The sequence below is a fragment of the Onychostruthus taczanowskii genome, unplaced genomic scaffold (assembly GCF_017590055.1).
Source record: "Onychostruthus taczanowskii isolate IOZ18803 unplaced genomic scaffold, ASM1759005v1 scaffold327, whole genome shotgun sequence".
Lineage (NCBI taxonomy): Eukaryota > Metazoa > Chordata > Aves > Passeriformes > Passeridae > Onychostruthus > Onychostruthus taczanowskii.
Window position 1 is genome coordinate 74,557 of NW_024500650.1, and position 13,487 is coordinate 88,043.

A 13,487-nucleotide genomic window follows, 5' to 3' on the forward strand; every position below is an offset into this window, starting at 1 on the left:
TCCCCTCCATTCAGGGGGTCCCCGAACTTCCCCCCCTCCCCAATTCAGGGGTCCCCCCCCCCCCCCACTCACCGCGGTGATTTCGGGGGGGGTCACTGGGTCCCCCCCCGGCTCCGGGGGGTCCCTCCGTGTCCCCAAACCGGGGGGGTCCCCGCTGCGGGGGGGCGCTGGGGGAGAGGCCGGTCAGGGACCCCCGGGGTGGGGGGCTGGGCTCGTGTGTCCCCTCCCCCCCCCCCCCCCCCCCCCCCCCCCCGGGGGGGGGGCCCCCCCGCCCCCCCGCGGTGAGGGGGCCCCCGACACTTTGGGGACACCTTGGGGACCCACCTCGGGGCGCGGGGGGGGCGCCCCCCGCCCTGTGCGCCCCCCCCTCATCCTCGGGGTCACTCTCGAAGTCCCCCAGGTCGGCCACGTCCCCGGGGGGGCTCAGGCTGGTGACACTCTGCATGTCCTCGTCCCTGGAGGGGGGACAGTGTCCCCAGGGGGTCCCCAAGGCCCCCCCCAGCCCCAAAAGGGACCCACCCAGGTGTCCCCAAGAACCCCAGGCCCCTCCAAATGTCCCCAAAGTCCCTCGATGTCCCCAAGACTCCCCCCTCCCGATGTCCCCAAAGTCATTGTGTCCCCTCAATGTCCCCAATCCCCAAATGTCCCCAATGTCCCTTCAATGTCCCTGCAATGTCCTCCCTGTCGCCAATGTCCCTTTAATGTCCCCGATGTCCTCAATGTCCCCTCAATGGTCCCAGATTCCCCAATCCCCCAATGTCCCCAATGTCCCCATGTTCACTCTGTGTCCCAATGTCCCCCCTGTCCCTGGTGTCCTTTCTGTCCCCTCTGTCCCCGTGTTCCCCCAATGTCCCCGATGCCCCCCTGTCCTCGTGTTCCCCCAATGTCCTCAATGCCCCCGTGTTCACCCTGTGTCCCGATGTCCCCTCTGTCCCCGCTGTCCCCGTGTTCCCCCAATGTCCCCAATGTCCCCCTGTCCCTGCTGTCCCAGTGTCCCCAGTGTCCCCCTGTCCCCAATGTCCCCAGTATCCCCGTGTTCCCCCAATGTCCCCGATGTCCCCCTGTCCCCAATGTCCCCGATGTCCCCAGTGTCCCCGATGTCCCCCTGTCCCCGATGTCCCCAGTATCCCCGTGTTCTCCCAATGTCCCAATGTCCCCGCTGTCCCCGTGTTCCCCCAATGTCCCCGATGTCCCCCTGTCCCCAATGTCCCCGATGTCCCCAGTGTCCCCGATGTCCCCCTGTCCCCGATGTCCCCAGTATCCCCGTGTTCTCCCAATGTCCCAATGTCCCCGCTGTCCCCGTGTTCCCCCAATGTCCCCGATGTCCCCCTGTCCCCAATGTCCCCGATGTCCCCAGTGTCCCCGATGTCCCCCTGTCCCCGATGTCCCCAGTATCCCCGTGTTCTCCCAATGTCCCAATGTCCCTGATGTCCCCCAATGTCCCCGCTGTCCCCGTGTTCCCCCAATGTCCCCGATGTCCCCCTGTCCCCGATGTCCCCGCTGTCCCCAGTGTCCCGCTGTCCCCAGAGCCGTACGTGGGGTGTCCCTCCATGAGGACGAGCCCGCGCAGCCGCAGGCGCAGCGTGGCCGTTGTCACCTTGCGGGTGCGGGGGCGCAGGGACAGGGACAGGGGGGTGTCCCCGACCCCCGCCAGGCGCCCCAGCTCCAGCGGCGCCGCGGCCACCACCGAGCGGCGACCCCGCGACTCCTGCGGGGACAGCGCGGCTGGGCTCGGGACACGGGGACAAACAGGGGACACTGGGGACAGCCAGGGGACACTGGGGACACGGGGACATTGTGTACAGACAGGGGACACTGGGGACACGGGGACACTGGGGACAGCCAGGGGACAGCGCGGGTGGGCACAGGACAGGGGGACACCGGGGACACGTCCCCAGTGCCCCCGATGTCCCCCTGTCCCCGATGTCCCCAGTATCCCCGTGTTCTCCCAATGTCCCAATGTCCCTGATGTCCCCCAATGTCCCCGCTGTCCCCGTGTTCCCCCAATGTCCCCGATGTCCCCCTGTCCCCGATGTCCCCGCTGTCCCCAGTGTCCCGCTGTCCCCAGAGCCGTACGTGGGGTGTCCCTCCATGAGGACGAGCCCGCGCAGCCGCAGGCGCAGCGTGGCCGTTGTCACCTTGCGGGTGCGGGGGCGCAGGGACAGGGACAGGGGGGTGTCCCCGACCCCCGCCAGGCGCCCCAGCTCCAGCGGCGCCGCGGCCACCACCGAGCGGCGACCCCGCGACTCCTGCGGGGACAGCGCGGCTGGGCTCGGGACACGGGGACAAACAGGGGACACTGGGGACAGCCAGGGGACACTGGGGACACGGGGACATTGTGTACAGACAGGGGACACTGGGGACACGGGGACACTGGGGACAGCCAGGGGACAGCGCGGGTGGGCACAGGACAGGGGGACACCGGGGACACCCGGTACACTGGGAACACTGGGGACAGACAGGGTGACACCGGGGACACTGGGGACAGCGCGGCTGGGCTCGGGACACGGGGACAGACAGGGGACACTGGGGACACTGGGGACAGCCAGGGGACAGCGCGGGTGGGCACGGGACGCGGGGACAGACAGGGGACACCGGGGACACCCGGGACACTGGGGACAGCCAGGGGACACTGGGGACACGGGGGCACTGGGGACAGACAGGGGGACACTGGGGACAGACAGGGGGACACTGGGGACACCGGGGACAGACAGGGGACAGCGCGGGTGGGCACGGGACAGACAGGGGGACACTGGGGACACCGGGGACAGGGACAGCTAGGACACTGGGGACAGCCAGAGGACAGCGCGGCTGGGCACGGGACAGGGGGACATGGGGACACCGGGGACACCGGGACAGACAGGGGGACACTGGGGACACCGGGGACAGACAGGGGACAGAGCGGCTGGGCACGGGACACGGGGACAGACAGGGGGACACTGGGGACAGCCATGGGACACCCGGTACACTGGGAACACTGGGGACAGCTGGGACACCGCGGGTCGGGCACGGGACACGGGGACACCCGGGACAGACAGGGGGACACCCGGGACAGCTGGGGACAGCCAGGGGACAGCTGGGGACACAGGGGACAGACAGGGGGACAGCCAGGGCACAGTAAGGGGCATCCGGGAACACCTGGGGACACATGGGGACACACGGGGACCCCAGTGTCACCCACCCCAGGGGACCTTGATGTCACCTGGGGGCACCCAGGGACCCAAATGTCACCCAGAGACCCCCAGGGGACCCCAGTGACACCCAGGGACCCCCCGGCTTCCCCCCCCCACTGTTTCTGTTGTGTCCCCCCCCCCTAAATCCTTTTTATATTCAATTTCTATCAAATCCCTTTTATATCTAATTTATTTTATATCAAACCTTTTATATCCGATTTATTTTATATCAAATCCCTTTTATACCAAATGTATTTTATATCATATCCCTTTTATATCCAATTTATTTTATATCCAATTTATTTTATATCAAAGTTTTTATATCCGATTTATTTAATATCAAATCCTTTTGTACCAAATTTATTTTATATCAAGCCTTTTATACCGAATTTATTTTATATCAAACCTTTTATATCCAATTTATATCAAACCTTTTACATCCAATTTATTTTACATCAGTTTTTATATCTGATTTATTTAATATCAAATCCTTTTGTACCAATTTTATTTTATATTTTACCTTTTATTTCCAATTTATTTTATAGCAAATCACTTTTATATCCAATTATTTTATATTAATTCCTTTTTATATCCAATTTATATCAAATCCCTTTTATATTTAATTTATTTTATATCAAGCCTTTTATACCGAATTTATTTGATATCAAGCCTTTTATACCGAATTTATTTGATATCAAGCCTTTTATACCGAATTTATTTGATATCAAGCCTTTTATACCGAATTTATTTGATATCAAGCCTTTTATACCGAATTTATTTGATATCAAGCCTTTTATACCGAATTTATTTGATATCAAGCCTTTTATACCGAATTTATTTGATATCAAGCCTTTTATACCGAATTTATTTGATATCAAGCCTTTTATACCGAATTTATTTGATATCAAGCCTTTTATACCGAATTTATTTGATATCAAGCCTTTTATACCGAATTTATTTGATATCAAGCCTTTTATACCGAATTTATTTGATATCAAACCTTTTATATCCAATTATTTTATATTAAATCCTTTTTATATCCAATTTATATCAAACCCCTTTTATATCCAATTTATATCAAATCCCTTTTATACCAAATTTATTTTATATCAAATCCCTTTTATATCCAATTTATTTTATATCAAACCTTTTATATTCGATTTATTTTATATCAAATCCTTTTGTACCAAATTTATATATAACAAATTATTTTCTAGAAAATCCTTTTTGTCTCCATTTTATATCAAATCCCTTTTATATGAAATTAATTTTATACCAATTTCCTTTTATATCAAATCCATTTTATACCTTATTTGATATCAAACCCTTTTATATCAAATTTAATTTATATAAAATCCTTTTATATCAAATCCTTTTTATACCCAATTCTTTTCTAAAAAAATCCCTTTTACACCAAATTTGTATCAAATCCCTTTTTTACATCAAACCCTTTACCCCAAATTCGCTTTAAATCAAATTCTTTTCTGCCAAATCCATTTGACTTCAAACCCTTTTATATAAAATTTATTTTACAACAATCACTTTTATCCCAAACTCCATTGCACACCGAGCCCGTTCCATCCTGGGATGTGTCCCGCTGTCCTGGGGGGTCTGGGGGGGCTCCCGGGGTGTCCTGGGGGTCTTGGTGTGTCCCCAGGGGGTGCTGGGATGGCTCCTGGGGGTCTCAGGATATCCTGCGGGGGCTCCCAGGGGTCTCGGGGTGTCCTGCGGGGGCTCCCAGGGGTCTCAGGATATCCTGGGGGGGCTCCTGGGGGTCTCAGGATATCCTGGGGGGACTCCCGGGGGTCTCGGGGTGTCCCAGGGGGTCCAGGGCGCCCTGGGAGTCTCAGAGTGTCCTGGGGGGATGTTGGGGGTGGCTCCCGGGGGTCTCAGGGTGGTTCCTGGGGGTCTCAGGGTGTCCTGGGGAGGGTCCCAGGTAGCTCCCGGGGGTCTCACGGTGTCCTGGGGTCTCAGGGTGTCCCGGGGGGGGCGTCCATGAGGCCCTGGGGAGGTGTTTGGGGTGACTCCCGAGGGTCTCATGGTGCCCCGGGGGGGTTTGGGATGCTCCCCGGGGGTCTCCCGGTGCCCTGGGGGGATGCCTGGGATGCCCCCCGGGGGTCTCCCGGTGCCCTGGGGGGGGTCCCAGGGGTCTCCCGGTGCCCTTGGGGGGTTTGGGATGCCCCCCGGGGGTCTCCCGGTGCCCTGGGAGGGGTCCCGGGGGTCTCCCGGTGCCCCGGGGGTGTTGGGGATGCCCCCCGGGGGTCTCACGCTGTGGCGGGGCTCTCGCGGGCGGAAGGTTTGGGATGTCCCGGGGTATCCCAGGCGGGCTCCGCCGTGCCCCCCGCTGCTCTCACGGCGTCGCGGGGCTCTCGGGGTACCCCGGGGGGTCTCCGCCGTGCCCCCCGGGGGTCTCGAGGTCTCGCAGCCCCCTCAGGGCGAGGGCGCAGTCCCGCACCAGGCGGCAGAGGCGGGCGCTGCCCTCCACGCAGCCGCTGCGGGGCAGCTCCCGGGCGGCCCAGAGCAGCTTCTGCAGCACCGCCGCCCTCGCCGCCGCCACCGCGGCACCGGCGCCGCCGTCCCACCCGGCGTCCGCGCCGGGATCGCTACCGGGGGGCTCCGGGGGGGCGGAGGGAGCGCCCCGAAAAGCCGCGGCCGCGCCCTCGCAGTGCTCGGGGCGGGGAGGGGAGGATCCTCAGGGCTCGGGGCGGTCCCGGGGGCGGGTGGGGGTTCTGGGGTGACTCCCGGTGGTGAAAGGGGGGTCCCGGGGGGGATCCGCGCCCGGGGGGTCCCGCCGGTGCCTCACCGCCGTTGAGCGCCATGGTAGCCCCGGAGACGGCGGCGCGCCGGAAGTGACGTCACAGAGCCACTCAAGTCCGGGCAGAAACAGCGACGCGAATTTGTGAAATAAGTTCCGGGCGCCAAAATAAGTCCCACGGTCCGTGACTGAAATGGGGTCTAAATTGCGTCTAAATTTGCATAACCCCGCCTCTCTCTCGGCGTAGACTCCTCCCTTCCCTTTCGGCAACCTGATTGGCCGCTCGCGCACGCGATTTGCATTCGCTCCGCCCCCTCTGGATCGGAGCTAGTTTGCATATTACGCGCGAGATTTTTAAAAAGCCGCTGGCGCTGCGATCTGATTGGACAGAGCCGGCCCCGCCCCCCGCAGACTCCGCCCCCCGCTCCAGGCACGGCCCCGGTACGGAAATTCGGTGACAGAAATCGGTGACGAAGTTTATTTTGCTGGAAAAGGGGCGGGTGAGGCCGGGGGTGTCCCCGCCCGGGCAGGGGGCGCTCTGGGGCAGCTCCGTACCAAAAAGGGGCCCAGGGCTGAGGGGCGGCAGGGAAGGGGGGCCTCAGGGAGACCCTCCCCGCACAATCCGGTTCCGCTGAGGGGTCGGAGCCGCTGCCGGGAGGGGGAAGGTTCCCCCACCTTTCCTAGGTCCTCCTCCGGCTGATTCCCGATGGGGCCCCCCTCACCCCCAGGGGCAGCGGGCCCTTCAGGGAACCCCGAAGCAGAGACCCCCTCAGGAGAGACCCCCCCAGGCTCACAATGAGCCGGGAGACCTCCAGGGACCGGCAAGTCCCGAGTGGAGTCGCAGCCCCGGTTGTGCTCCGTGAGCCCCCACCCCACGGAGGGGGACCCGCGTCTCCCCCAGACCTCATCCCGCTCCCATCCGGGTCTCAGCCACCTCCTAGGCGCCTTCCCGAGGTTGCGGGAACCCGTGCAATCTTTCCCCACAGACAGCAGGGCCCCGGCTCCCTCCCCGCTCCTCCCCAGCCCCTCCCGGTCCTCCGTGCCCGTCCCGGGCCCCCCGAGTCTCACCGCGCCCGCCCCTCGCCCGGTACTCGAGGGCAACAAAATGGCGATGCCCGCCTCACGCGGGACCACGCCCATGAAGCGCGCTGATTGGTCGAGAGGGACGGAATGGTGCGACGCGATTGGTCGAGGCTCTGCGAAGCCCCGCCCAGCAGCAGCCCGGATAGCGTCTGGCACAAAGACGTCCCGCCCTCGCGGCGGCCAATGGGGAGCGGCGGCGCGCCGGAAGTGATGGGGAGGCGGGGCTTTCAGGAAACGTGACGGTAGTGTTGACCAATCAGAGCGCGGGGGAGGGGCGTGGCCTGGCGGAGCCGGGAGGATCCGAGCCGGGGAACCGGGACCGAGCCGGGGGAACCGGGACCGACGGGAACAGGGAGGGACCAACGGGAACCGGGACCGAGCCGGGGGAACCGGGACCGACGGGAACAGGGACCAGCGGGAACCGGGACCGAGCAGTGGGAACCGGGACCGACAGGAACCGGGACCGACAGGAACAGGGACCAACGGGAACCGGGACCGAACCGGGGGAACCGGGACCGACAGGAACAGGGACCGACAGGAACAGGGACCGACGGGAACCGGGACCGAGCAGTGGGAACCGGGACCGACAGGAACCGGGACCGACGGGAACAGGGACCGAGCCGGGACACGGACAGACCGCCCCTACCGGCACCGACATCGACCGGTACAGGGACAGGGACAGCGACCGACTGCCTCCACCGGCACCGGGACCGACTGGGACAGACCGGGCCCAGGCGCTGCCATCGGGATCGATCGGCACCGGCACCGGCACCGGGGCTGGCCGCCCCTAGCGGCACCGACCCGGTCACAAACAGCGACCGCCCGGGGTGTCGCGGCCACCGGGACCGGCCGGCTCTGGCCCCGCCCCTCCCGATTAGCCACGCCCATTTCACCGTAGCCCCGCCCCCGCCATGTCCCACGCGGTGCTGCTGCTGCGGCGGCTCCGGCACCGGCACCGGGAACAGAGCCGGGACAGCGACGAGGAACAGGATCGGGATCGGGATCGGGACGGTGACAGGGACCGGGATTGGCACCGGGAGCGGAATCAGGACTGTGACAGGGACCGGGATCGGCACCGGGAGCAGGATCGGGACTGTGAGAGGGACCGGGATCGGCACCGGGACCGGGATGGAGACCAGGAGTGTGACAGGGACCGGGATCGGCACCGGGAGCAGGATCGGGACTGTGAGAGGGACCGGGATCGGCACCGGGACCGGGATGGAGACCAGGAGTGTGACAGGGACCGGGATCGGCACCGGGAACCGGGACCGACAGGAACCGGGACCGACAGGAACAGGGACCAACGGGAACCGGGACCGAACCGGGGGAACCGGGACCGACAGGAACAGGGACCGACAGGAACAGGGACCGACGGGAACCGGGACCGAGCAGTGGGAACCGGGACCGACAGGAACCGGGACCGACAGGAACAGGGACCAACGGGAACCGGGACCGAACCGGGGGAACCGGGACCGACAGGAACAGGGACCGACAGGAACAGGGACCGACGGGAACCGGGACCGAGCAGTGGGAACCGGGACCGACAGGAACCGGGACCGACAGGAACAGGGACCAACGGGAACCGGGACCGAACCGGGGGAACCGGGACCGACAGGAACAGGGACCGACAGGAACAGGGACCGACGGGAACCGGGACCGAGCAGTGGGAACCGGGACCGACAGGAACCGGGACCGACAGGAACAGGGACCAACGGGAACCGGGACCGAACCGGGGGAACCGGGACCGACAGGAACAGGGACCGACAGGAACAGGGACCGACGGGAACCGGGACCGAGCAGTGGGAACCGGGACCGACAGGAACCGGGACCGACAGGAACAGGGACCAACGGGAACCGGGACCGAACCGGGGGAACCGGGACCGACAGGAACAGGGACCGACAGGAACAGGGACCGACGGGAACCGGGACCGAGCAGTGGGAACCGGGACCGACAGGAACCGGGACCGACAGGAACAGGGACCAACGGGAACCGGGACCGAACCGGGGGAACCGGGACCGACAGGAACAGGGACCGACAGGAACAGGGACCGACGGGAACCGGGACCGAGCAGTGGGAACCGGGACCGACAGGAACCGGGACCGACAGGAACAGGGACCAACGGGAACCGGGACCGAACCGGGGGAACCGGGACCGACAGGAACAGGGACCGACAGGAACAGGGACCGACGGGAACCGGGACCGAGCAGTGGGAACCGGGACCGACAGGAACCGGGACCGACAGGAACAGGGACCAACGGGAACCGGGACCGAACCGGGGGAACCGGGACCGACAGGAACAGGGACCGACAGGAACAGGGACCGACGGGAACCGGGACCGAGCAGTGGGAACCGGGACCGACAGGAACCGGGACCGACAGGAACAGGGACCAACGGGAACCGGGACCGAACCGGGGGAACCGGGACCGACAGGAACAGGGACCGACAGGAACAGGGACCGACGGGAACCGGGACCGAGCAGTGGGAACCGGGACCGACAGGAACCGGGACCGACAGGAACAGGGACCAACGGGAACCGGGACCGAACCGGGGGAACCGGGACCGACAGGAACAGGGACCGACAGGAACAGGGACCGACGGGAACCGGGACCGAGCAGTGGGAACCGGGACCGACAGGAACCGGGACCGACAGGAACAGGGACCAACGGGAACCGGGACCGAACCGGGGGAACCGGGACCGACAGGAACAGGGACCGACAGGAACAGGGACCGACGGGAACCGGGACCGAGCAGTGGGAACCGGGACCGACAGGAACCGGGACCGACAGGAACAGGGACCAACGGGAACCGGGACCGAACCGGGGGAACCGGGACCGACAGGAACAGGGACCGACAGGAACAGGGACCGACGGGAACCGGGACCGAGCAGTGGGAACCGGGACCGACAGGAACCGGGACCGACAGGAACAGGGACCAACGGGAACCGGGACCGAACCGGGGGAACCGGGACCGACAGGAACAGGGACCGACAGGAACAGGGACCGACGGGAACCGGGACCGAGCAGTGGGAACCGGGACCGACAGGAACCGGGACCGACAGGAACAGGGACCAACGGGAACCGGGACCGAACCGGGGGAACCGGGACCGACAGGAACAGGGACCGACAGGAACAGGGACCGACGGGAACCGGGACCGAGCAGTGGGAACCGGGACCGACAGGAACCGGGACCGACAGGAACAGGGACCAACGGGAACCGGGACCGAACCGGGGGAACCGGGACCGACAGGAACAGGGACCGACAGGAACAGGGACCGACGGGAACCGGGACCGAGCAGTGGGAACCGGGACCGACAGGAACCGGGACCGACAGGAACAGGGACCAACGGGAACCGGGACCGAACCGGGGGAACCGGGACCGACAGGAACAGGGACCGACAGGAACAGGGACCGACGGGAACCGGGACCGAGCAGTGGGAACCGGGACCGACAGGAACCGGGACCGACAGGAACAGGGACCAACGGGAACCGGGACCGAACCGGGGGAACCGGGACCGACAGGAACAGGGACCGACAGGAACAGGGACCGACGGGAACCGGGACCGAGCAGTGGGAACCGGGACCGACAGGAACCGGGACCGACAGGAACAGGGACCAACGGGAACCGGGACCGAACCGGGGGAACCGGGACCGACAGGAACAGGGACCGACAGGAACAGGGACCGACGGGAACCGGGACCGAGCAGTGGGAACCGGGACCGACAGGAACCGGGACCGACAGGAACAGGGACCAACGGGAACCGGGACCGAACCGGGGGAACCGGGACCGACAGGAACAGGGACCAACGGGAACCGGGACCGAACCGGGGGAACCGGGACCGACAGGAACAGGGACCAACGGGAACCGGGACCGAACCGGGGGAACCGGGACCGACAGGAACAGGGACCGACAGGAACAGGGACCGACGGGAACCGGGACCGAGCAGTGGGAACCGGGACCGACAGGAACCGGGACCGACGGGAACAGGGACCGAGCCGGGACACGGACAGACCGCCCCTACCGGCACCGACATCGACCGGTACAGGGACAGGGACAGCGACCGACTGCCTCCACCGGCACCGGGACCGACTGGGACAGACCGGGCCCAGGCGCTGCCATCGGGATCGATCGGCACCGGCACCGGCACCGGGGCTGGCCGCCCCTAGCGGCACCGACCCGGTCACAAACAGCGACCGCCCGGGGTGTCGCGGCCACCGGGACCGGCCGGCTCTGGCCCCGCCCCTCCCGATTAGCCACGCCCATTTCACCGTAGCCCCGCCCCCGCCATGTCCCACGCGGTGCTGCTGCTGCGGCGGCTCCGGCACCGGCACCGGGAACAGAGCCGGGACAGCGACGAGGAACAGGATCGGGATCGGGATCGGGACGGTGACAGGGACCGGGATTGGCACCGGGAGCGGAATCAGGACTGTGACAGGGACCGGGATTGGCACCGGGAGCGGAATCAGGACTGTGACAGGGACCGGGATTGGCACCGGGAGCAGGATCGGGAGTGTGACAGGGACCGGGATCGGGACTGTGACAGGGACCGGGATCGGCACCGGGACCGGGATGGAGACCAGGAGTGTGACAGGGAGCACTGGGAGCGGGATCAGGAGTGTGACAGGGACCGGGATCAGCACCGGCACCAGGACGAACCCCACGATCGGCACCGGGACGAACCCCACGATCGGGACCGCGATCATTCCCGGGCTCAGGCCCGGTACCCCGCACCGACCCCGCCATCCCGGCTGTCCCTCCCCGCCCCATCCCCATCCCCGAGCCCCCGCCGCGGCCGCCGCCGCCGCCGCCCGTACCCGGTGCAGCGCGTTTACCGGGTGCGCTGCTCCTTCCTGGAGCTGAGCGACGAGCAGGCGCTGCGGCGCTGCCGCCTGGACCGGGCCGCCATCGCGGCGCTGTGCCGGGAGCTCGGCGCCGACCTGCAGAGCCTGACCGGGCGCAGCCACGCGCTGCCCGTGGCCGTCAAGGTCACGTCGGCCTTGGCCTTCCTGGCCTCGGGATCCTTCCAGACGGCGTCGCGCCTCAGCACGGGCATCAGCCAGTCGGCCATGTCCAACTGCCTGGCGCAGTTCCTGGCGGCCTTACAGCGGCGGGCGGCGCGCTACATCGCCTTCCCTCCTCCGCCCGCGCCCCCCGGGGACCCCCCGGCGCTGCCCGGCGTGCTGGGCTTGGTGGGCGCCATGCACGTGGCGCTGAGGGCGCCGGCCGACGACGAGCCCATGTTCCGGAACGCCGCCAACTTCCACTCCATCAACATGCAGGTGGTGTGCGACCGCCGCGGCCACATCACCAACGTGGTGGCCAAGTTCCCCGGCTCGTGCGCCAACGCCACCGTGCTGGAGAACTCGGCCCTGGCGCGCCTCATGGAGGGCAGCAGGCCCGAGGGGGTCTGGCTGCTGGGTGAGGGGGGTTTGGGGGGGTTTTGGGGGGTTTCGTTTTTGGGTGTTTCTCACCTCTCAGCCAGGGCCACGTGGGCCTGGGGGGCGCTGTAGGCGCTGGCTGGGATTTGGTGATTTTTAGGGGTTTTTTGGGGTGGGGTTTGGGGGTTTTTGGGGTTCCGGGGTGGGAGAATCCCAGAGATGTTGGCTCATGGAAGGAGAGGGTCTGGTTATTGGGGGAGGGGGTCTGGCTGCTGGGGGAGGGGTCCTGAGGATCAGGTGTGTCCCTGGTGCTCTGGGTGTCACTCAGCCGTGTCCCCGCCGCTCCGGGTGTCACTCAGGTGTGTCAGGTGTCACTCAGGTGTGTCCCTTGGGCTCTGGGTGTAACTCAGAACTCAGGTGTGTCCCCACTGCTCCAGGTGTCACTCAGGCGTGTCCCTTTGCCTCTGGGTGTCACTCAGGTGTGTCAGGTGTCACTCAGGTGTGCCAGGTGTCACTCCGGCGTGTCCCTGGTTCTGTGGGTGTCACTCAGGTGTGTCAGGTGTCACTCAGGCGTGTCCCCGCCGCTCCGGGTGTCACTCAGGTGTGTCAGGTGTCACTCAGGTGTGTCAGGTGTCACTCAGGCGTGTCCCTGGTTCTGTGGGTGTCACTCAGGTGTGTCAGGTGTCACTCAGGTGTGCCAGGTGTCACTCAGGCGTGTCCCTGGTTCTGTGGGTGTCACTCAGGTGTGTCAGGTGTCACTCAGGTGTGTCAGGTGTTACTCAGATGTATCCCTGGTTTTGTGGGTGTCACTCAGGTGTGTCAGGTGTCACTCAGGTGTGTCAGGTGTCACTCAGGCGTGTCCCTGGTTCTGTGGGTGTCACTCAGGTGTGTCAGGTGTCACTCAGGTGTGTCAGGTGTCACTCAGGTGTGTCAGGTGTCACTCAGGTGTGTCAGGTGTCACTCAGGTGTGTCAGGTGTCACTCAGGTGTGTCAGGTGTCACTCAGGTGTGTCAGGTGTCACTCAGGTGTGTCAGGTGTCACTCAGGTGTGTCAGGTGTCACTCAGGTGTGTCAGGTGTCACTCAGGTGTGTCAGGTGTCA

General features: G+C 64.3%; 2 protein-coding genes across 2 annotated transcripts in view; both read right to left on the reverse strand.

Annotated features, from left to right (window-relative positions):
- Positions 1-5,213, reverse strand: part of EHBP1L1 (EH domain binding protein 1 like 1) — an 11,003-nt gene extending 5,790 nt beyond the window's left edge. Inside the window, exons 1-5 of the mRNA XM_041410543.1 lie at positions 5,130-5,213; positions 2,077-2,249; positions 1,536-1,832; positions 325-455; positions 73-167 (exon numbers count right to left, since the gene is read on the reverse strand). Coding sequence (XP_041266477.1) covers positions 73-167; positions 325-455; positions 1,536-1,832; positions 2,077-2,249; positions 5,130-5,213 — 780 coding nt within the window. The remainder of the gene's footprint in view (positions 1-72; positions 168-324; positions 456-1,535; positions 1,833-2,076; positions 2,250-5,129) is intronic.
- Positions 5,214-5,458: 245 nt separating this feature from the next.
- ZNRD2 (zinc ribbon domain containing 2) lies at positions 5,459-5,856 on the reverse strand (the record flags this gene model as incomplete). Its single annotated transcript, XM_041410544.1, has 1 exon — positions 5,459-5,856. A coding segment is annotated over one exon (333 nt), but the record flags the coding sequence as incomplete, so codon positions are not given.
- Positions 5,857-13,487: the final 7,631 nt, after the last annotated feature.